This window comes from Malaclemys terrapin, chromosome 2 (assembly GCF_027887155.1).
Source record: "Malaclemys terrapin pileata isolate rMalTer1 chromosome 2, rMalTer1.hap1, whole genome shotgun sequence".
In the NCBI taxonomy this organism is placed as follows: Eukaryota; Metazoa; Chordata; order Testudines; family Emydidae; genus Malaclemys; species Malaclemys terrapin.
The window spans coordinates 232,453,128-232,478,571 of NC_071506.1; the positions used below are offsets into that span (position 1 = coordinate 232,453,128).

At 40.8% G+C, this 25,444-nt stretch overlaps 1 protein-coding gene across 2 annotated transcripts in view; it reads left to right on the forward strand.

Moving 5' to 3' along the window:
- The window catches only part of AGMO (alkylglycerol monooxygenase), a 268,148-nt gene that overhangs the window by 86,548 nt on the left and 156,156 nt on the right, over positions 1-25,444 (forward strand). For both annotated transcript variants that reach the window (XM_054020288.1, XM_054020289.1), the window contains exons 4-5: positions 15,999-16,102; positions 23,932-24,027. In XM_054020288.1, coding sequence (XP_053876263.1) covers positions 15,999-16,102; positions 23,932-24,027 — 200 coding nt within the window. The remainder of the gene's footprint in view (positions 1-15,998; positions 16,103-23,931; positions 24,028-25,444) is intronic.

Consider the following 25,444-nt stretch of genomic DNA (forward strand, 5'->3'; position numbering starts at 1 on the left):
TGCTCTGAAACACTAATCTCAGGTTATGTTTGAGGAAAAAAGGTAAGAAATCTGTAATTTAAATATGAAACATTGGAAGTTTTTACTCAGCTGGTTCACAAAAAAGCCCTCTTTCCACACTTGATTAGGTTTGCCAACCCTGCAGGATTAGCCTGGAGTCTCCAGGAATTAAAGATTAATTTTTAATTAAAGATTGTCTCCAGGAATTAAAGATTAATTTTTAATTAAAGATTATGTCATGTGATGAAATCTCCAGGAATACGTCCAACCAAAATTGGCAACCCTACTTGACACCCCTCTCATTCCCCCTCCCCCCTACCCCAAATACCTTCTGGCTCAGAAACCCAGCTCCATCCTGTCCATTGCACCCACCATTCGCTCTCCAGTTACTGGGCCTGCAGAAACTAGAGGGTGGGGCTATCGGTGCAAGCAGTTTGGAGCATGTAAGGGAAGCTCCATCCCCTTTCTCTGAGTGGTTAATCTGAATTAGTCCCATAGAAGTTTGTATGTATTCCCTGCTCTGCACCACTCCCGTTCCCTCTATTGCCTGAACAAGCCTATGTGTTCAGTGTTTCCAGGAATCCCTGGACTCCCCCACTGGCAGCAAGTGGTACTGAACCTGGAAATATAGTGGCTAAACTGCAGTCTGTCTATAGCGCTGGTGCAAGATCCATCTGGGGAGTAAGTCAGGGTAGAATTTGCCCCTCAGACTTCTCTGCAGGCTTGTTTACCCACTCCACCTGCAGTACCTACCTATGTTTTTAGGAAAATAGACTATTAACCACTCCCACTTTTTCATCATTGAAGTGCAAGACCAGATAATATCAGCAGTCATAGCACTCCAGTAAAAGTTTTTGGGCCAAGCCCTCTAGTGTGGTATGCCAATTTATGCCCCGTTGCCAGCTGATCTTAATGCTGGTGTAGCTGGCTGCAGGCTCTTATGCCCCTAGTGCAGACATAAGGGTTATGGTTTGAGAAAAGGGATGTAGCTTGAATGGCCCCAAAGCTTTACTGATCCTTGGTCACCACTTCAGCCATTTGGGATCATTAAATTAGAGCAGCCCCTCAGGCTGTTCTACTTTACATCTGGGACTAACCCAATGCAGCAGATCTAGGATTGGGGAAGTACAAAGGTGAATTTTACACCGCCCTGGCAGCTTTACTCACTTGGGCTGTGTACTCCATGGCAGGAGCTGAAGATCTGGTGCATTTATCTAGCCCTTCTGTCAATATGGTTTTCATCACCATGTTGTCTGAGTGATAATCTCAGCTGCACTGCAATTGATACTGGCTGGAGTCCGTGTGTTGCCTGAAGGATGCAGCAGTCAGTAGTTTAATGAATGACACAGAAAATCTGGTGTTGTGTATGTGGTTTTGGGAATGGGAGTAGAGTATAGGGATTGACAGTAAGAGTAAAGAAAGTGATATCTCTGGTGCAAGTTCATTTGTACATGAAATATACTGTAAATGGGCTAGTGTGTGACTACCAAACTGTATAATGCAGGAATTGTTGTTGTTTGGATTCATGGTCTCTCTTGGAAGAATAATTTATGGGACATTTGCACAACCCCCTCTTAAATATTTTTGGGTGACTTAGAACCCTTGCAGTATATCTGATTAAATGACTGAATGTCAGATTTGAGTTCAGAAGGTTAAAGTCCTATTGTTTTGGTTGGAGTTGTGTATATTGAGCTTGTTCCAAAGCCCATTGCAGTCAGTGGGAGTCTTTATGTTGAATTCAGTGGGCTTTGGATAAGATCCATATAGTACAAAACTCAGAATTTGTGATGCTCCACTTAAGGATCTGTCTAACTTCTCTAGGGTTTAGCAGTCTAAAAGCTCCGGTAGGCCTGATATTGAACATAAATGGATTTATCTGAAGTAATTTTAAAAGTTCATTTAATAGGAGAGAAAAAATGATACATTTTTGATTATTTAAAGTATTTTGTGCTAATTAGCTTTTAAATGCGCCACCTGCCTTATTAATTGTTATCAGACCACTGAACTATTTTAGCAGGTGGGGGGAATGTAAAGGTAGAAAATTAGAAGGAAGGAAATTTTAAATCCATCCAAAATGTTGTAAGCTTTTAATGTCTATGATCAGGGCATAAGAACCATGAGTGAATGTGATTATCTGTGATAATCCAGAAGTCCATTGAAGTCACTGGATGATATTGGCAATTCGGAATATATTTGAAAAATATGTATATTTGAAGGGCACAGGGTTTGCACTAGCTAATACTAGTGCAGGATGTGGATTTCGACTCTGTTCCATGTTTCCATTTACCTTAAATGTATGCTAATCAAGCTATTTTTTGTCCATGTAGGATTCACTGTACTGTGGGTCATGTATAATTTTATGAGTTATTAAAAGTAAATATCAAAGATTATTATGAGATCCCAAAGGATCTCTAGAGTCTGCTCTTGCAATTGAAGTGAAAGGTTGAAGGGACAGGTGAAACTTTGGCTAAGGAAAATGAGGCAAACACCTACTTTTACAAAAACTGCCTTGGAATCTTAAGCTTGGAAGGGATTTAAGCACCCAAACTCCAGTAAATTTCAATGGGCTCCTTTGAAAATTCAGTCTTTATGTCGATATATAGGAGACAGGAACTTGGTTTAATAAGCCATCCAAAATACTCCCTAAGAGGAAATTGTATAGAATCCGTGGCTCTGATTCTTTTCTCACTTACACTGGTTTTACACATTGTAACTCCATTGAGTGATTTTTCAATGTTAAGTCTCAATTTATCTATTCTGGAAAGACGAAGAGCTGAGTAAATTCTGCTGGAATTTGAACTATCAGACAAAACCTATATGAATGACCCATAAAAATTTCCCCTGATTGACGCCCCGCATTGTGCCTAGATGTTGGCAGATGATTATTCACTACAATTTATCATTTTTTGCAATATCTCCTAACATTCCTTGAATGTGGTGCTTTGGGGGGGCAAATAAGAAACATGAATGTTACTTGAATTAATATCAGTCATTGTTTCCTTCTTAATATCCTGTAGCTTTATGTTGCTTTAAATGTATGCACATTCAGAGGTTTGAACATTGTGGGAAAAGGATTCACTGGCATCCATTCCTGCCATTAAAGTGCTTCCCATCTGAATATCGGCTGCCAAAATATGTGGTATCCTGCAGAGCAAGAGGATGAGGACATAGATTGCAATGAAGCTGAACAGTTTGCACTTCCTAGCAGTGACACCAGACATCAATCTTTCATAGAGACAGCCTAGAATACAGGAAAATAAGAACCCTCAGAAAAGAACAAAAGGAGAATTATCTTCTCTTTTTCCATTTCATTCCAGCAGTTTCCTTCTAAGATCCTTCAGGATGAATATGTTCTCAAATTCCATATGCTGACATTTCAGTGGCTCAGTTTTTTAATGCAACTTGAAGAGGTAGAAATGTAGGCACTCTGAAATACCCAATTATTTGATTTTTAAAATACATTTAATTTAGTTTCAGGTCTTCATATCATTGGACTGTGGAGCAAAGTGCTAATTTGGTCACAGTTAATGTTTCTCACATTAGCATTCAGTAACACCAAGTTATATTATGCAGCTTGGCGATACTCCAAAATTCAGAGTTGCCAGTATAGTAATCAGCCATATTTGGAAAAGCTTTAAATCAGATTTTCGGTTTGGGGAAAAAATGGGGTGTTGCTCCCTTGATTTCACTGGAGCTATGTTTGTTTATTCCAATTTTCACTAGCTAGGAATTTTATCCTTTACACTGAAACTTCTTGCAGGCATTTATTTTAATATATACATCTGGCTTCACCAGCAGAATTGATTTATGGGCAAGCAATTAATGAGCCATATGCTCGTCTTTGTAGTAAAAAGGTGTGGAAAGAGCTAAGAGTTGAAAAAAATTGCTACATAAATGAGCTGCATGAGTTAATATGTACCGAATCACTTCATCAAAGGAGAAAAAATAAACTTTGCAATAACCAACAATGGGTGTGGCTAGAAATTCCCACTGAAGAGAGAAGTAACTGAAGATTTTGGGCCAGACCCTGGGCTGCAACTGTGGAATGCTCAAAATAGATCAGAGTGTTGGCAAAAATGAAGTATTAAGCCACTATTAAGTCAGTCTTGAAGCTGCCCTGGCACTAGTCCATTCCCTGGTATAAATCAAAGCAGACTTCAGACTGTTGTGGCCAAAGCGGCCCTGGGCTGTTATGACAACCAGGGATTGCTGGAGTGCAGGGATAACCTAACCATACCCCATACGTGCAATTGGGATAGGGAGTGGCATAGGCTGCTATGGTGGCTCCTCACCATCCAAAGATCCATCCTTATGCTGAAGAAATCCTCTAGGGGTTCACATAAGCCAGCATTCAGACACACGTATTCCCCTGAGATGGTACAAAGCTGCTTCAAGGTACCAGAGAATCAGGTTTACTATCTTGGGGAGGATTTGAAACACTGCACTTCCAGCATATGGGAGAATTTGTAGTAGGGGATCATAGTATACTGAAATAGGCAGCAAGTTTTTCTGCGTCTCTCAAAATCTGAAATGAAGCATATGAAGCTTCAACACTGTACACATGGCCTCTGCATGCTTTACAATCCTCTAAAACGTCTGTATTTTTCCTAACTGAGATATGGATTTCTGACAATAGCAAGTTAAAGCTGCTTTGGGATATTTATCCTTTCAATTTCTTCCCCATAGAAGGGGAAATCTGTTCATTTAGCCTTGGAGGTAGTGGAGATTGAGCCAATATTGACTGACTTTATTGAACATCTGCTGTGATTTGTAGAGTCGATAGCATGGCAGGGTGGGGAGTTACTATGGCATAGCTGCAGTCTGCAGTATTATCCTCCAGCAGCCACATGGAGACTCCCATACAGTATAAGTTAATATTGACCCTGTCAGAATTGACTTATGCAGACTTTCACTTCTTGCCTTCAGCTATTTGGGACCAGACATAGGTAAATTGGCCATGGCAGCCTGGCTCCTGAGGAGGACGACACAGACCTCCTGAGGGGGCTACCACTGCATTGGAGAGACAGTGGGCCCTGAGAAGTATTGTGGATTTGCATGAATAGCCTAAACCTATAAGGATGGCAGGAATTCTCCACAGATCTTATGACATCTGTGGGTTGGGAGGGCCACTGCTTCTAAGTGTTTTGCTGCTCTCCTGATCTCATTATACCTCAGAAATTTTGCAGGTTTAAACTATATCTGAGTTTTCTGAATATAGCTTGCAGTCCCCTGAGATTTTGCTGTAGGGGGACATGATCTGCCCCTTTTTCCCTTGGGTAGTATATGTAATACTTTGGCTTTCCCTGAGTCTTCCCACGTTTCCTCAGCCCATTCTTTTTGGTTTGAGTTTTGCAGATCTTTTGTGTGGGAGTGGTTTTGTGTTTTCAACTGGTATGGCAGCAGATCAAGCAAGAGGTTTTGGCTGGTGCACAGCTTTTGGAGACAGGTTTTGTATTAGGTTGCTACAGCTTTTGGCGTGTAAACCATGGGAGCATATAGCCCAATGTACTACTTAATTATAAGTTAGCCCACTCACTGAATATTTTACTGACCACATATAGTAATTTAAAAAGAGGGAAAAAAGAAGAGATAGTTTTGAAAAAAAGGGCAGAAAAAACACCTCTTTTCTCATCACAAAAGAATCATGCATTTGATTGCCTTATAAAACTTGCTCATTACATTGGTGACAAAAGTTAATTGCAGAATTACTTTGTGCTGCTCTATCATGACGTCATACAGTAACTTTACTGTTGAATGTCTACGAGTTATTGTGTGATATAGCATGTGGTAACCTGGACATTAATTTGTGTCACCACTGCACTCTGTCAGAGAAGAATATTGCTTTGGACATATACTCGTATAGCACCTTTCATCTCAGTATTACAAAATGCTGTATAAACAATAAAGGCTAAATTGTGCCCGTGGCGAGGGGGTGGTATGGAGTTGCCCCACCTCACCTCCCTGCACATCCCAAATTCTTCTGGGAGTGTAAGTCAATGCAGCCCCTGCTACATGCTTTCCCAGAGGGCAGCGTGCACTTCCCTCCCATCAAGCCGTGCAGGCTCAGCTTTGGTAACTGATGACATCTTCTACTGAGAGGAACATCACCCTCAGCACTAGCCTGTAACAAGTCTGCCTTCTTTCAACATGCAAGGACTGGGATTGTGTCTGGCCCTGTTCAGGAGAGCAAGGTGAATGGGACACTCCTTGCATCCTCTTTTTTTGCACCCATGCAGGATCATATGCAAGTGCTGGACCTAATTAATTTATCCTCATAAAGTTCCTATGAGGGACTGTCAATTGCTCTTGGTGCAGTCTTTCTAGGGGTTCCAGCTTTTCCCCAACTGGTCCTCTTCAGTTTGTTTGTAATTAGATCAGTCCATAACTAATTAATCAATTTAATTGTTTTCATTAATTTAATTGTTTTTAGTTGTTTTTAATTAGATCAGTCCATAAACTCTTACTTTACATTGAATCTATCAGCCCTTAAACTCCAGGGCTTGCAGTCTCCTTTTGTCTGCTTGTTGCCCCTCTGCTATCCCAGGCCTTCTGCCTCCTTTTCCCTCTCTGTTCCACCTCCTTTAGAGCTGGGTTTGTTTTCTTTATTGGTCCCAGTTGTGGGTGCATGTCTCCATGATTAGTAGTTCTGGCAGCTCTGAGGGGTGTGATCAGCCTGATTGCCGGTAAGCAGGGAAGACTCTCCTCTCCCTTCTGCCTGTGCTCAGTATGGGGTTTGTAAACTCTATTACAGGTACATAAACTGAGAGAGGTTAAATGACTTGCTTGAGGCCACACAGTGATTCAGTGGAAGAGCAAGGATTAGAACTTGAGTCTTTACTCTTAGTCTTTGAGTTAAACACAATATTAATGTTAAATAACTTAAACACAAAAATGTTGAGGACATTAAACCCATCAAACTAAGCTTGTGAGTAGGGGAAAAACTGTCTGATTTAACATAAAGAGAAATAACCAAGTTAAAATGCCATGTACCTCACATCCCCTCCGTCTCCCAGATTAATGTAGTGCTGTACAGGTTGGGTAGGGTTACCATCCGTCCGTATTTCCCCGGACATGTCCGGCTTTTGCGTCTCTCAATAGCCGTCCGGGAGGAATTGGTAACAAGGTTAAAATGTCCGGGGAGGTTTTCTCCCTCGCCTCCCTCCCTCCCTTCCATGCAGAGTGTGGCTGCTGATTGGGCGGCTAGGCCAATTGACCCACTCCCATTGGCCTCCAGCAGCCAGAGCCCTCCCCTGCTCCCCCCTCCCTCTCTCTGTAGTCCTGTGTAACATACAAACTGACCCACGTGGAGCCAGAATGGTAAGAGGAGTCGGGGGGGGGGGGCAGTCAGGTTGCGGGGGAGTGTTGGATGGGTCCCCAGCCTCCACCTGCCACCCCCCCTCCGTGCATTCCCCCCTCCGTGGGTCCCCCCCGTCCCTGTCTGCCTCTCCCTTGTCTGCATGTGCTGGCTCTGGCAGTACAGGCAGACAACTGCTGTCTGCTGCCCCCAGGTCCTAGTGCCCCCATCCACTAATGGGAAGACAGGCTGCCCTTACCCTGCCCTTCCACCCTAGCCCTGAGCCTCTCCAACACCCCAAACCCCCCAGCCTTCATCCCCACACACCCTAATCCTCTGCTCCATCCCTGAGCCCCCTCCTGCATCATGAACCCCTCATCCCCAGACCCACAGCCCTCACCCCTGCATCCCCTCCTATCCCCAAACTCCCTCCCAATCCCCCTCCCTCTTCCCACACACCCCCTCCTGCCCTCAAACTTCCTCCTAAAGCCTGCACCCCCTCCCTTTGCACCGCCTCTCACCCCCAAACTCCATCCCAGAGCCTGCACCCCTCACCCCCTCCTGCACACCCACCCCCTGCCCCAGCCCGGAGCCTGCACCCAGCACCCAAACTCTATCCCAGAACCTGCACCCCTCCTGCACCCTAATCCCCAGCCCAGGACCTGCACACCAGACCTCCTCCCAGAGCCTTAGGCAGGTGGGGTGGAGGGTTCTGGGCACCACCAAAATTTCTACAACCCTGCCACCCATGCGAGTGGATAAGGGTCAGGGCAGTCAGGGGACAGGTAGGGTCCTGGGGGGGGGCAGTTAGGGTAGGGGGTTCTCAGCAGGGGACAGTCAGGGGACAAGAAGCAGGGGGGGTTGGGGTTCTGAGGGGAGCAGTCAGGGGGTTGGAAGTGGGAGGGAGTGGATGGGGCGGGGCTAGGGCGGGGCTTCCCCCCCCCCCAGTGTCCTCTTTTTTGTTTGTGGAAATATGGTAACCCTAAGGTTGGGATACACCGGGGAGATATATAATACATATACTCCTTTGGGTGCGGGATATAGTACACTCTTCCACATAAATTCCTTGGGTCAAATCCTGCTCTCATTTAAACCTGTGCAGCCCTATGGTGGTAGTGGTGTAACTGAGGGAAGAATTTGACTTCATGGGAATAAAATTTGTGGTAGGAAGTATGTGGAGGTTCTCAGTGAATAATGTATGTTAGCATTGTTATTTATTTAACAAGAATTTACAAGACACAAATACTGTGAAACAGTTACAGCCCAGGGGAACTAAGGGTATGTCTACACTACATTTTAAAGCCCACAGCAGTGAGTCTCAGAGCCTGGGTCTACAGTCTCAGACTTGCGGGGTTCACGCTATGGTGCTAAAAACAGATGTTCGGGTTTGTGTTGGAGCTTGGGGCTCTGAAGTCCAAGGAGTGGGGCAGGCTGCAGCATTAACACTGCTGTTTTTAGCACCGTAGTGTGAGCGTCGCAAGCCCGAGTCCGTAGAACCAGGCTCTGAGACTCACTGCCAGAGGTTTTAAAATGCAATGTAGATGTATTCTGAGAGTCTTAGAGCAGGGGTTCTCAAACTGGGGGTCGGGACCCCTCGGGGTCATGAGGTTATTACATGGGGGGTTGCAAGGTGTCAGCCTCCACCCCAAACGCCGCTTTGCCTCAAGCATTTATAATGGTGTTAAATATAGAAAAAAGTGTATTTAATTTATTAGGGGAGGTCGCACTCAGAGGCTTGCTATGTGAAAGGGGTCACCAGTACAAAAGTTTGAGAACCACTGTCTTAGCAATATGCAAAGACAGACAAGAGAAACAGGGAGATGGATGGGGATGTTGACTTAGAGCACTGACTCTCTCTCCCTCTCCCCTCCCCCTCTCCCTCACACCAATCTAATGTTGATGTGGAGATGGTAGTTGATTTTTGCAGGTTACTGTGTGTTGGTAGGGCAGAAGAAATGAGCCTTCAGGAGGGTTTTGATTTCAGAGCAGTTGGGAGCCTCCCTCCATTCCATACCCATCTTTTGTTGCTATAAGATAACTGTCTCTCTATAAGGTATAAGCTATAAGGTAAAGCTCAAATGTGTTTTATCTGTGTGCTTCTTCATCCAGCTCTTATGCAAATATGGCACTCAGCAGGGAGCATGGATCTCTGAAAAAGTCTGCATTAGACAGCAGATTTATTCATAAAGCACAGAAGCAGCGTAGATCAGTTGTAACTGGGAAGGTAGATAGTGGATCAAACCCATCTTGTTTTTCCAGTGGAATAAGGATTTGATAAACAAAAGCTAATAGCTAGATACTAAGATTTTTCCTATTTACTAAGGTAATCTTAAACCCATTAGCTATAGGGAATGAAGAAGACAGATGGGAGTCCCTAATACAAATTGTAATTGCTCTGTTTGGACCTCTTTGCTTTTCCTTTGCAGAAGGGTCTAAATCCCACAAAGGAGGGGCTCACAAATGGAGGTGGCTGCAAAGTTTGCTCCCCCACCACCTTCCTCTTCAACCACCACGATTGGGGCTCTGCTTAGCAAGGCCATGGGAGAGGGTGGAGTCAGGAGACCAGCCATTTTATGGACCTGTTCCCTTGTAATTGCAATGCAATATAGTGAATGATACCCAAAGCATTGTAGGTTACTGCTCCTCATTAGGTACTGGTGACTCTCAGAGACCACATGAGGTGGTGGAGGAAGGGAAATATCTCACCACTGACCTGGGCGGTCATTAGCCAAAGCCATTCATCACATGGTACCTTTGTGATGTAGTACATATAATTGTAAATATTATCAATGTAAGTACTGTTAGATAAATCATATGTTTCTGTTTCTGACTGAATAACGTATGCACCTTACCCCACAAAACATAACAAAAATAGTCAGATTAAAATTAGGTTTTGAATTCAAATAAATACTTCCCCCCCCCCATTCACTTGGCCATAGCCATGACTGCCGAAAAGAGAACCAAAAGCCATGCTTTGGAGTGTATTTCATTATGTGGTCATACAAATATGTTCCACATTGTCTGCACACTTTTGTTTTTTTAATTCCAAAGCCTATGGTTGAGCCCTCTGAGTGAAAAAAACTTGAAAAGAAATTGTTCGTCTGTTCAACAAAACTGACACATTTTTACCTTGCTGCTGTTCTTGGGGTGTTGTGAAAATGGCTGTTTTCACTGACATAGCTTCTTGAACTGACAACAGTTTTTATTGGCAAATTCATTTTCTCCTGTTAAACAACATATGGTGAGTTGTGTATCATGGTGAAAGGAGAAGGAAATTAAGAACAAAGGGTAATTTGAATTTATTGTGTTTTGTATTTTGAAGAGAAATCTTATGCCCGAGATGAGCAGTTTCTACCATCACATGGGAAATTGATTTGAATTTGAAACAGGTAGCAAAGGTGTTGAATTTGACTTTGGGCTATTACAATGGGGTTCCAGCATCAACTACCACCTCTAAAACAGCCTACTTGCTGATTAATGCCAAAAGGTAAAACTGGGGCAAGGAGAAATTCAAAGTTGAGAAGAATCAGCTATAATGCCAACACTGTAGAAAGTGTGTGTGTATATATATCAGTATTGATGACAGTGGTTTATTTGGGGTTCATACCCTTACTTGGGGCAAGATCTTCCCCCTCCCATAGTAAAACCCAGGGAAGAGGATAAAGATGGAGGGAAGTTCTAAGAGATTGTTGGAGGAGTGTCATTTATCTGCAGAGAACAGGCTGTAGCTGCAAACCTAATAGCCACATGGCCCTGAGGAGAAATCCATAAATTAACTTCCTGCCAACTACCAGGACCTTCTGTGGGTTTGGATTACCTCAGGGTCATTTAATAGGGTGGGACTCTGTGGAGTTGTTTCCTGATGTTGAAGAGTAGGACAGCTCCAGGATATTACCTTACTGAAGTAATGTCAGTAGGGCTAATGGGGAGACAATGTGTGCATCTTCTGTACCATCAGCCCCATGTAGATCCTGACCCCAGAGACAGCCCTCCATGGGATCCCAGGAAAGGGTTATGGTGTCATGTAGATGGTTGACCGCCTCCCACCCCCAAGGAAGAGAGGTGAAATCTGTACTGTGAAGAACCCTTCTGTGGATTGGGGAGGGAGAGGAATGTTGTGATCTGACCCTCAATTTTTATTTAGTTTTCATTTAGTTCCCAAAATAATTTACCATGAAGTTACTTGGGAGTTAGAGCCTCGAATTCAGTGGGAGTTTTCCTGAGCAGACCTCTGGATTTGACCTTTCATAAGTAGATTTTAGGAGGAAAATGAGGGTTTTTTTGAGACATTATCCATCATCTGTTGCATATAATAATTCAAATCATAACCGTTGTTCTGATACCTATTCCTAATTTTGTTGTGTTCTGCTCAATTAAATTTTCCAGTTCACTTGTTAATCATGCATGACTAAGGAAAAATGACACTCTGTTTTGTTGAAGCTTTATATAGCTAGCACCTCAAATTCCATAAGTGCCTACTTTCCTTGGTTCTTTTGGGGAATGGGGATGGAGAGGAAAAGGGTACAGATTTTGGCCATCTTTTTTATTTTATTATCTGTTTTTTAAAAATAGGCATTGGGTGCACTTCTACTTTTCACCCTCAGGAAGGGGGAAAGACAATGTTTTACAATTATATTTTCATCAGTAATTTGTCTTCTCTTTGAATCATGGAAATTTAAAAATATTGCCACCTAAGCTTTCTTGAGACACTTCAATTTCTGTTCCTGATGCTGCTGATTAGTGAACAATAAATTGTTTTCCTTGGTCAGTCTGCTTTTTACCTTTGAGACATATTTTGTATTTTACAGCATAGTATTTGTAGCTGGATATTGTATAATAGTAACAATAGATTGATGCCTAGATTCAGGCTTCTTAGTCAGAGTTATAAACTATTGTTAGTGTAAGTGCTGCTATTTATTCTTTTCTTACTGGTCTTTCCTGCTGTATTACAGAAGATGCAATTCTGCAATCCAGAGCAGGATAAAAACTTAAGTTGAATTCAAAGGGAGTTTCAGGGCCTTATTACAGAATAATGCCTTGTCTTTAAAATGAAACATTCCCCCACTTGGCTACCATTTATCAGTTCAGACAAGACAGAAAATATTGATAATTTTGTTCCTTTTTTTCTTCTTCTTCAAATTTGAGGCCAATTCCTGAAGTCCTTAGGCAAAACTCCCCTTTATCAGGCCTATACTCAAGCAATATAAGTTGTTCAGCACTATTTCCCAAAATGAAAACAGATTGCAAAACCATAATAAATGTTGCAAGAATATGACAGAACTAATAATTTCCATGAAATCACATCTCCTCCAATTTCACTGTAATAGTTTGGGAAAGCATAAATGACAGATTTTGACCCTTATGTAAGTAAAAGCTAATAAATGCTGTTAAAGGTGACATTTGAAAAATAAGAAAAAGTACTGTTAAAATGCTGATAATTCCAAGCTTGATCTTTTGGATGATTTTATAAACCCAGATCTGTTGCAGTACACACAGGGACAGTAATGTTAAACTGCTTCAGATTAAAAAATAGCATGAATATTAGTAAAAAGAACAGGAGTACTTGTGGCACCTTGGAGACTCTCTAAGGTGGCACAAGTACTCCTGTTCTTTTTGCAGATACAGACTAACACGGCTGCTACTCTGAAACCTATGAATGTTAGTGGTGGTCAGTTTATTCAGCTAAAACAGGATAAAATTCATTTCAAATTATTCACTCTGCCCTTTGCTATGGTGACTAGATAGTAAGTGTTAAAAATAAGGACACTTTTTTTTCAGGGGTGAGATGGGTGGGAATACTTGCGTACGTAAGACAAAGCCCCTAATATCGGGACGATCCCGATATTGTCAGGACGTCTAGTCATGGTAGCTCTTGCTCCCAGTGAATTCAAGGTGAGTTTTTCCATTAACTTCAGTGAGAGCAGGATTAAAGCTTTAATGGAGTACAACATAAGGATCAGAAAATATTCTTAGACTGAATTACTCATGGCAGTATTGTTTGTTTTTTTCTAATACTGCTCTACTATATTTTCAACTTACTGATCTTCCAGATCGATTCTCACATTTGAGAAGATTTTTAACATGCAATTAGCCTACTCATTAGATTAAGAGGCTTTTTTAATTTTAAACTCTGTTAATAAAATGTCATTTTAGTAATTAGTTTTGAAAACCATTTGACCTTAACCAGAATGAATGTAGACTGTAAAAATCATCACAGATTCCCTTCCTTGAACTTTTCACAATGCTGAAAAATGACTGAGGAAAATAAGGAAGATCCAGTTACTGTACCTTGTTTGTACAGCTGTACTTCATTGAGTGAAGGCTTGTGTTACACACAGTTTGTGATAGGAAGTAAATGCTTTTAAAACAACTAAGACGACAGGTTTTTAACCTCCACCTTTTTAGATTCTGTGTTCACTCATTTAGCTTCTGTCGAGGTCTTGGGAAGCATTTCAAATACAAATTATTACACAGTATTGAAGCTCACCTGAATAATTAATCTCCTAGTGAGCTCATTAAGGCAGCATGCGTTAAGATGTCTCCCCCCCCCAGATGACAAATGTTAGATAGTGCACACTTGCTACTTCAGGAGAAGAGACATTTAAGGAATAAAGGTTTCTCAGATTGAGAGTTAAATATTTTTTGTGATAGGTAGTTTAAATTATAGTTTCATGACAGCTATCATAAGGATTTTCAAAGGCTTAGAGGACAGTCAGGAATGATGAAGTTGCCTCATAAATTACTAACTTGTCACAGTTCATTAGATACAGAAATTCTAATTTCTAGCGTACAGGCACTCTGTTATTTCTCTAGTCCCTTGAAATGATGAAGACACCTTGAGATTCATTAAGGTGTTTGATTTGGCATCCGTTTACTTTACAACTATGTGTTAATCATCAGTCCTGAACCATTTGACATAGTTTTGGCACTAGATAATTTCAAGGCATTTGAATACACATTTGTCAGATCATTCTTGTGGATGGGATCTGAATATCTGCCAAAGGCAGTTTCCTAATTGTTCAGGTGAAACATTGCCATTAGCGGGGAGGGTTTAACTGGCTGTCAGCCAATCAGTTTTCAAATTCTGTATCAACTGAGACTTTATGTAAATTTCACCCCTTTAAACATATGTGACCTTTAATTTAGTTGCAAGCTGGAAAGGCACTTTATGTGGCTACATTAACCACCCACTTTCTCATTATAGTGTAATTAAGACCTTCCTCACAGCCTCTGATGGCCATGAAAGATTTTGGCTTTCCTTTCTGCTTGATAACCTCCCACAGGGCCGGCTCTAGGCACCAGCAAAACAAGCTGGTGCTTGGGGCGGCAAATTTTTAGGAGCGGCATTCTGGCACGGGCCATGCCGCCCCTAAAAATGTGCCCCGGCCGCCCTAACTCACCTCCACTGCTGCCACTCGCGCACTGCTGCTCGCCCTCCCTCCCAGGCTCTCAAACCCGGGAGGGAGGGGCAGATCCCGAGCAGCCGCGGCACGTGAAACAGCTGATTCGCGCGCCGCGGCCGCTCGGGATCTCCCCCTCCCTCCCGGGTTTGAGAGCCTGGAAGGGAGGGGGAGACCCCGAGCGGCTGAGGCGTGCGAAACAGCTGATTCGCACGCCGCGGCTGCTCGGGATCTCCCCCTCCCTCCCGGGTTTGAGAGCCTCGGAGGCAGGGGGAGACCCCGAGTGGCTGTGGCGCACGCGCTGCTTCTCCCTCTCCCTCCCTCCCTCCTAGGCTTGAGAGGCTGGGGGGAGGAGGCAGGGCTGGGGATTTGGGGAAGGGGCGGAGATGAGGCGTGGCCGGGGGTGGGGTAAGAAAAAAACGGGGGCGGCCAAAATTGTTTTTGATTGGGGCTGCAAAAATCCTAGAGCTGGCCCTGATCTCCCACTTAAGACTGTCCAAACATCTTTAGATTTTCAAAGTTTCATAGCAACAAGGCCACCCAGAGTGGTACTTAAAGAAAAAAATGCCTTGGTAAACAGTTAGTGTTTCTCTATATTGCTCTGAAACATGCAGCAAATCAAAAGTGTCATGCCTTTGGGGCGTGTGATCTACACCAGCCTCGCCCAAACCTCACCATAAAACAGTGCCGCAGTCACTATATTTGGACTGAATCCAAAGTTCCCAGACAGTAATACCGGAATGCTTTGTTTTTCCATTTCTTGTTATTAGGCAGACAATGGTCATGTTCTTGTGGTGTGAGTTTCCAGGTGGGCTTTAAGACTGAAGTGTCCCAAAAAGTTACTATTTAATTTTTTTCTTTACTCATCAAGCACTAAAACATTTTCAGTATCCAAGTCTGAAGGAAACCTGAAGTATGGTACTTGAATGCACACCAAATTCTGGTCCCCTTGAAATCAATGACAAAATTCCCGGTGGAAGTATAATTTAACCAAGGCTACCTTCCCCTGACCCTCACATTTTCTTAAAGCCTTCTACTTTCTTTTGTAACTCCATTCTTCTCTCCCTCAGCAAGTAAATTACACCCACTTGTGTCCACTTACCAATGTTTAACCTATGCCATTTTCTTCATCATCTCTAAATTCAGCTCTGAAGGTTAGTTTTTATTACCTGCCATATTATGATAAAATAGCAAAGTGTAAATTTTGGAATCATTTGCTTTTAGGTTAAAAAAAGTAATGGGAGACGAATGCGGCTTTGTTCTTTCTTTCGTTCATGCCTCATTAGAAATTATGTGTTTTGCAGAGGTTAATATATTGTGGGCAGCACACCAAGTACATCATAGTTCTGAAGCTTATAACTTATCCACAGCACTGAGACAATCTGTACTGCAGAGATACGCTTCTTGGGTAAGTTATGCAAAATGTAATAATATAATTGAACTTTATTAAAAATCACTGCTATTTAACATCACAGCTATTTAATTTTGTCTGAAGGAAAAGAAAATATAAGTTAAGAAAATGTTAGACACAGAAAAGCACAGTGCAGAAAGGTAATTTGAGGCATCCTGAGAATTATGTGAATCGAGAATAGGTACACTTACACTCTCATTGGGATGTGTGAAAAGGAGAAATAAAGTCAACTTTGAGAAGGCCAATTAGTCCCAGGCTTTCACATAATCATAACTTTCTAAACATAATGCAACATATTCTTCTTCATAATGCCAGCATAGACACAGAGTAACACAGTGAAGATAATGGAGTTACTCTGGATCTGTGCTGGGGTAAATGAAGGCATGGGGAAAGCCAACAGGTACGGAGAAGCACGTGGTTCAGACAGAGACATCCCTTAGGGGAGGATCTACTAATGGAGATTCTCTATGTCCGAGTAAGGACGAGAATATGGGAGATAAAATACAGGTAGGATCTGATGAGAAACAGTCAAATGAAAAAAAGTCTCAATTACATCATGTAATGGGAGACCACTAAAAAGTGACAAAGTTTTTAAAGTGCTTATTTACCAATGCTAGAAGTCTAAATAATAAGATGGGTGAACTAGAGTGCCTCGTATAAATGAGGATATTGATATAATAGGAATCACAGAAACTTGGTGGGATGAAGCTAATCAATGGTACACAATAATACTAGGGTACAAAATATAATGGAAAGACAGAACAGATCATGCTGATGGGGGGAGTGGCACTATATGTGAAAGAAAGCATAGAATCAAATGAAGTAAAAATCTTAAATGAACCAAACTGTACCATAGAATCTCTATGGATAGTAATTCCATGCTCAAATAATAAGAATGTAGCAGTAGGAATATATTACCGACCACCTGACCAGGATGGTGATAGTGACTGTGAAATGCTCAGGGAGATTAGAGAGGCTATTAAAATAAAAACTCAATAATAATGGGGGATTTCATCTATCCCCATATTGACTGGGTACATATCACCTCAGGACGGGATGTAGATACAAAGTTTCTTGACACCTTAAATGACTGCTGCTTGGGGCAGCTAGTCCTGGAACGCACAAGAGGAGAGGCAATTCTTGATTTAGTTCTAAGTGAAGCACAGGATCAGGTCCAAGAGGTGAATATAGCTGGATCTCTTGATAATAGTGAACATAATATAATTAAATTTAACATTGCTGTGGCGGGGAAAACACCACAGCAGCCCAACACTGTAGTATTGGAATGGCTGCCGTACCAGGAGAGATTAATAAGACTTGGACTTTTCAGTTTGGAAAAGAGACAGCTAATGGGGGGGATATGATAGAGGTCTGTGAAATCATGACCTGGTGTGGAGAAAGTAAATAAGGAAGTGTTATTTACAGCTTCTCATAACATAAGAACTAGGAGTCACCAAATGAAATTAATAGGCAGCAGGTTTAAAACAAACAAAAGGAAGTATTTCTTCACACAGCACACAGTCATCCTGTGATCCCTTGATGATTACCTGTTCTGTTTATTCCCTCTGGGGCACCTGACATTGGCCACTGTCGGAAGACATGATACTGGGCTAGATGGACCTTTGGTCTGACCCAGTATGGCTGTTGTTATGTTCTTATGTTCTTAACTGGGACCAGTGGGAGAATTACCTGTGAAATGACTGGATAGGATGCCCATATGTGTATTCGTTTCTCTCCATTGGCTACTCTTACCCAAATGCTGTTGGTAAGCGTTACCGTAGTGTCTGTAGTACTCTGTCAAGTGATTAAAGGAAATTGCAATTTTTGAAGGGTGATCACTGTGCCTGTCAAATATCAATTGCTAAGAGGGATCACCTATGGATTTTGTGAATGAATTTCATAGAATCAAAGAAATGTAGGCCTTGGAGAGAACTTGATAGGTCATCTGGTCCAGTCCCCTGCAGTGAGGCAATTACCTCCCTAGGTAATTTGTTCCAGTATTTAAGTACCCTTACAGTTAGGAAGTTTTTCCTAATGTCTAACCTAAATCTCCCTGGCTGCAATCTAAGCCCATTACTTCTTGTCCTGTCCTCAGTGGTTAAGGATCAGTAATTTATCACCCTCCTTTTTGTAACAACCATTTATGTACTTGAAGACTATTATCCTGTCCCCCCTCAGTCTTCTCTTCTCCAGACTAAACAAACCCTTTTTTTCCCCAGTCTTCCCTTGTACGTCATGTGTTCTAGACCTTTAATCTTTTTTGTTGCTCTCCTCTGGACTTTCTCTAGTTCGTTCACATCTTTCCTGAAGTGTGGTGCCCAGAGCTGGACATACTACTTTGGTTGAGGTCTTATCTGTGCTGAGTAGAGTGGAAGAATTACTTCTCATGTCTTGCTTACAATACCCCTGCTAATATGTCCCAGATGATGATTGCTTTTTTTGCAACAGTGTTACATTTTTGATCATATTTAGTTTGTGATCCACTATAACCCCCAGATGCTTTTCTGTAGTACTGCTTTCTAGGCAGTCATTTCCTATTCTGTGTTTGTGCAATTAATTATTTCTTCCTAAGTGTAGCACTTTGCATTTGTCCTTATTGAATTTCATCCTATATATTTCAGACTCTTTCTCTAGTTTGTCCAGATCATTTTGAATTCTAATCCTGTCCTCCATAGTGCTTGCTCTCCCAGCTTTATAAGTGAAATCTATATGCCATTATATAAATCATTTATGAAGATATTGAATGGAACTGAACCCAGAATAGATCCCTGCAGGACACCACATTTCCTTACAACTCCATTGTGAACTATTGATAACTGCTCTCTGGGTATGATTTTCCAGCCAGTTGTGCATCCACCTTATAGTAGATTCCTCTAGACTATATTTCCCTGGCTGTTTATGAGAAGGTCATGTGAGACTGAATCAAAAGCCTTACTAAAGTCAAGATATATCCCATCTATTGCTTTCTCTCTGTCCACAAGCCTTGTTATCCTGTCAAAGAAGGATATTAGGTTGGTTTGACATGGTTTGTTCTTAACAAATCCATGTTGCCTGTTACTTACCACCTTATTATCAGCTAGGTGCTTACAAATTGATTGATTGATTATTTGCTCCATTATCTTTACGGGTACTGATGTTAAGCTGACTGGTCTATAGTTCCCTGGGTTGTCCTTTTTATAGATAGGTGCTATGTTTGCCCTTTTTCTAGTCCTCTGGTATTTCTCCCATCCTCCACAAGTTCTCGAAGATAATCGCTAATGGCTCAGAGATCTCTTCAGCCAGCTGCTTAAGTATTCTAGGATCTACTATTTACAGTGATGTTCACTTTGTTAGTCATCCAATCACTGCTAACTTTTTTGGTGAAAACTGAAACAAAAAAGGCATTTAACACTTTGCATTTTTCTGTTATAGTCTTTCCATCCTCATCGAGTAATGGGCCTACCCTCTCCATGGTCATCCTCTTGCTTCTTGTGTATTTGTAAAATGCTTTTTTGTTATCCTTTATATCCCTAGCTTTTTGTGCCTTGTCCTTTAAAATTTTGTACCTACACGTATGTGTGTTTTTTTTATATTCATCCTTTGTAATTTGACCGAGTTTCCACTTTTTGTATGACTCTTATTTCTACAAGTCACAGATTTAATATATTTTGTTGTGTCCCAGAGCTGGGCCCAAAGTAATTATTGCCTCTCACACTTATCCTCCAAGGTTCTTCCATTACCCAATATTTTTTATTTGAAATACATAATCATTTCTCTAAAAGTTATACATTTTAAACATAAAAGATAAGAAAGCCATAAGAAATTGCTTACTTAAATGTTTAATTTTTATAATTATTTTTAAAAAAGAGTGTACTCAGTGTCTTCAGAAATTGAAAAGTTTGTTTCTTAAACTACATGTTTTTAAGGAAAAATCACATGACGTTTAGATACAATAGCTATATATCGGTGAAGGTTTTTTATTTCTAGGGCCAGTCAGAAAGTGGAAATTCTGTCTAGGAAATTCTGACATTTTGAAATTTCTTTTCCTTCTGGACTGGAGTGAAAAGTCTAAATTTTTATAGAGTGGAAATTTGGAAAAATTATATTGTATTGCAGCATTTTTATATACACATAAAGAAAATCACTGCATTGCGAACCAGATTTCACAGGTTGGCAAAACATATATATACACACACACACATACACACACACAGAGTATTAAAACAAACAAAAATGTCAAGTATACAGAGTACATTCATAGACATAAATACAGATTCCCATAATATACAGAGGAAAAGCAATGTAAAATATTCTACTACAGTTAGATGTAGAACAAATCCACAGTTCTTTGTTGAGTCAGCAACTGACCTGTGAGTTAATTACTTCTGGCCATTAACTTCAATGAAGTTAATCTGGATTTACAGTGGTGTAATTGAGACCAAATCTGGCCTTTTGTTAATAATAAATCTTCCAAACATATTAAATTCAGATAAATCAATGGAATGCATTTCCACAACTTGATCAGGTCTTCTGGACACTCTTGTATTGGCACCACTTCATAGTTTTGTTTATTATAGGCACCCATTCTCGTTCTTTAATTGTCATGGTGTTGGTTCATAAAGTACCCCTCACAGTCTTGTAAGAGGGCACAAGATTTAGATGGACATAATGCACATTGATACAAGTGACTTTTTTTTGTGAGGAGTCCCTCTTCCATGCAAATACTGCCATGTTAAAGATTTAAGCTTCTATATGCTTGTTCACCCATTTGTACGCTGTTTTCTAAAAAGAACACCTGGCTAAGGGAGAGAAGAAAAGGACAGGTGTGAACACTTTGTTCTGGCTGCATGAGCATGTTATATCAAAACAGTTACTGTGGAAAGCCATAATGATGATAAGGGGAGGCTAGGGGGTTTGTAAGAGGACAATAATGCTTGCAAGCACTCGGTAGACCAGTGGTGGGCAACTTGCGGCACATCAGGGCAAGCCACTGCCGGGCTGCCAGACCGTTTGTTTACATTTGCACGGCCCTCTGCAGCTCCCAGTGGCCACGGTTCACCATTCCCGGCCAATGGGAGCTGTGGGAAGCAGTGCGGGCCTATAAACAAACTGTCTGGCAACCCGCCAGCGGCTTGCCCTGATGTGCTGTGTGTGGCCCGTGGGCCGCAGGTTGCCCACCACTGCTGAAGACAGTTCTAAGGTTGATGTTAATACCAGCTTTCAAACCAAATTACAAGGTATATTAGCCTGGAGCCATGGGAAACCAAGCTAAGAAATAATTATACTAGCTTGCCTTCTTTTACATAAACACATAACAACAGGTATATTTTATATTAAAAAACAAAACAAAAAACCCTACACCCTACAAGATACTCCGCTACTATGCAGGCTTCTCCCTCTGGGAGAGGATGGGAGAACAAATAATAAGTGACAAATGCATGGTCAAGTTGCTTAATGCACTACTGGCAGGCAGCCAGATACCATGGTGATACACATGATATAAAAAGCTATAAAGACTAGAATAGAACTAGGTAACATCATGGTGTGCATTGCTCTTTCACATCTGAGAAAGACAAATAGAAATTTAATGTTTGTCTTGTAGGTGGAATTGTCTAGATTGTGTAAAAGCAAGGGTGAAAATTATCTCTTTCTGAAGCATAGCCATCACTTGAGCACAAGTTTTGTAAATATCCATGCTCCAGGAACTCCGTGCTAATTCTTAAAGAACTACCATTTTCTGAACTGCCTGCATGACGAAGAATCGGGTGTGTGTGTGTGTGTGTGTATGTGTTTGCCTTTTAACATAATCTAGTGAAGAGTTATTGTCAATCTCTGAGTGATATCTGATGTCTCTGAGCATATGCAGTTGAAGGCAGTTTGACATCTCATTTTGTTGAAGCATATGAAGAGGCGTGTGAGAATGTTGTGGTGGATAATGTGGGATTGTGGGACTGTTCTGCTGCCAGCTCTGTATGTGTTTTAAGTTAAACATTATAAGATAAATCTGTATATTAATCTGGGTTGAGAGTGTTGTGTGGGTTGTGTGCAGGCTGATTGAAAAGATATGAAGGGAAAAGAGAAGAAAGACATACTTTAAGTGCAAGCAGTGGTGTGAAACATATTCTTGAACTTTGAATCGAATGCCTATAACTTTGTAATGTGTGTAGGAAACATTTATGTTAGTCCAGTGGGTTCGAAGTAATGCTGCAGATCTCTTCTTAGGCTGAGAGGATGGTCTTGAGGCTTGCCCTGAGAAGAAGACCTGGAAAAATGGTCCAGGGCTTCTGGCAGAAGCACAGATTTTAGGAACAAAATCCTCTGTTTCTTCTGTATGGGAGGAGTTTTCACCCATCCTCACATGAAGTAAACAGTTCAAAGAAATCAATTAAAGAGACTGAAGTTCTCTAGCATTTTCAACCAAGCCTGGTTGAGACCCTTTTTCATGAAGCAAATTCACTGTCCTTTTACTTCCTCAGTGGAAGGTGCTAGGTTGACTCCTCTGTCCTCCAAAATATATTCAAACAAGCCTGTGATGTACACCATAGGGTTCTCCACCACTCCCTCCCTCTACTTTTCTTTTTCTGTTAGTTTCTTTCTGAAGTCTTCAAACCCTTTATTTGCATTAATTTCAGACTAGTGATAGGAGACCCACTGTGAATGGGACAATACTCAATTAACATTTAAGCAGTTAAATGGCTAAATATATTTTCTGACAGAAAACCTGTTTTTCACCTTTCCTGGTGACTAGTACCTTGACAGAGACTTTAAGAACATATTTTCATATATACACATATTTCCTTACACAAAATCTGTACATGCGTTTCACAATTATTTTTATGATGAGTGTGACACTGGCTTTCATATGAGATCTCACGTGACACTGTTTGATGAATTAGAATGTACATATCAGACTCAGGAGTAACTCCTCTGCACCCCCTGCCAGTTAGCATTAAGAGATTCTTGCGTCACAGATATGCTCTAGGAATTCAGAGAAGTTCTGTGGTGTTATTCAGGATGTTAAACTAGATGATCACAATGGTCCCTTTTGACTTTGGAATCTATGCATAGGGAGCCTTTCTGTCTTGCCACCAAAAGTCTCTCACCTATGCACTTATCCATTCCCCCATTTTTTCTGAGATACATCTCCTGGATTTTATTTTGTCTAGAAACACTTCTCTCCCTAGGGAGGATTGATTACTCCATGTGGCTGTTGTTTCATCCTATGTCAAGTGAAAAAAACAGTGAGGTAAACCCTATTTGCAAGGAAGGAAGACTATGAGCATTTTTTGGGGTATGAGGGTCCCAGAGTTGTCATTTGATGACATTATTTAAAGAGCCATTTGAACACCTAATTGTGAAAACTAACATGAGATTATTCTCCATGTATGACAGTAGAATCTTTCCTAGGTAGGCAAGTTAGGGTCATGGTAGTATGACAAAGAGTGTGGGATATTTAAAATCAGCAAATACTAAAAACATGACAGCTGTTTTAGTTATAGCATATCTTTATCATCGTTAGAGTCAGGAATATATAGTACTTAATGTCAAATAAATGCTTATAGGAGTATTGTCTAGTGATCATACTGCCACTTGCTTGTTGTATGACCTTTGAGAAGTCATTTATGTAAAGTTTTTGGGTCTCACTTTACAACTGTTAATAGTAATATAATAGTAATCATTACTATCTATTATTTTTCTATAATGTATATCACACAGAGGCGTTGTAAGGTTCAATTAACGTTTGTAAAGTCCTTTGAGATCTCAAATGATATCAAATTTAAAGTATTTACAATATATGAAAAATTTGGAATCATAAACATATGTATATTTTCTCTCTCATATTTCAGGTTTTCTACTTGCCTATGGCTCTTTTTATTCCTCCGTCGGTATATGCCGTTCATCTCCAGTTTAATCTCCTTTACCAGTTTTGGATACATACAGAGGTAAATCAGGTTTTTAAGCCATACCTAAACAGTTTGCCTGGAGCAGTGTCCTGGAAATCCACTAGCAGCTGATTTATTGTGTAAGAAAAATCTTTGTCTGACTTCTTTAAGGAGAAACATCTGTTCATTTTTATTTCTTTTTCAGAATATATATTGCAAAGTTTATAAGAAGCAATGAGGCCAGTTGGTCCCAATTAGATTTAAAAAAAAATTAACTGTAAAGAATCAAAACTTTTGACTATTTTAATATTATATTTTCCTATCTCACAGTTATTAAATATTTCTGGCTGATATTGAAACGAATTTGTTTTCTAAGATACATATTTCAGTAAAAACAGTTAGAAAAACAATACTGCTTAAATATTTAGTTTTGATTTGAAGTCAGATATTGCCTTTCTCAGATCGCATCTAAATTCTCAAATAAAAACACATTCTGCGATTGTCTGATCACCATATTTGTGGGAGTGCACTTGCATGTATAAACACATGTGCATGTTCGTGTGAACTATAGCTATGTTTTACATAGAAAAGCAATAACCTACTATAATTAGTAAGTAGATTCCCACACTTCTCAGGTAGTTGAAAGGGTCTTGGCTTTAAGCCTTCTCCATCACACTACACCCTAGATGTCTATGGCTATCCTATGTCACATATAAGTAGCACACTGCCCTGTTGAGCTATTGATTGTCTCTGCCATCACTAACTTCACTTCTTTGGTTATGCTGCCTTTTGTTGTGCTGTTGTCACTCAGCTTTGGCAATGTTTCACGATCATGAGTAGGATTAACATTAGACTATGTTTACTTGAAGTGCATGAGGTGGGTCACTGGTAAGTTGTTGCTGTTACATTGTCAGTGAAAGAATATGATATACTACTTCCCTCCTGATGCCCGCTATCACTTCTGTGTGGCAGAAGCATTCTGTGAAGTGCCAGCATTCCATAGAACTGTATTAGTCACATGGCTCAGTACTTGTGCTGCATTTTGTTTCTTAAGTACTCAAAATGAAATTGAGAGGTCGGTGCATCACTTAAGTCCCACTAAACCCTTAAACCCTTAATAGGATTTAAGAGGGATGTATATGGTGCATTGGCCTTGTGTTGGCGCTCTGCACAGGAGTGAATTTCACTCTTAATTAATAATTAGACCCCTTATTAGTAGATTATTGAGAACTAGAAAATTAGTTAATCCTTTGGAATGGTCACAGTTCTTTGTTTAAATACTTGGATTTGTTTAATATATATATTATTGATACTATTAATAATAACAATAATTAATAATAATTCATAACTTGTATTACATTTAGTATCAGCTTTGTTCACAGCCCTGTTATGCTAGGTAATAGACAAACACAGTCCCTGGCCTCAAGACCTTAACAGACAAGACAGAAAAAGGGAGGGGAAAATGCAGTAACCAATG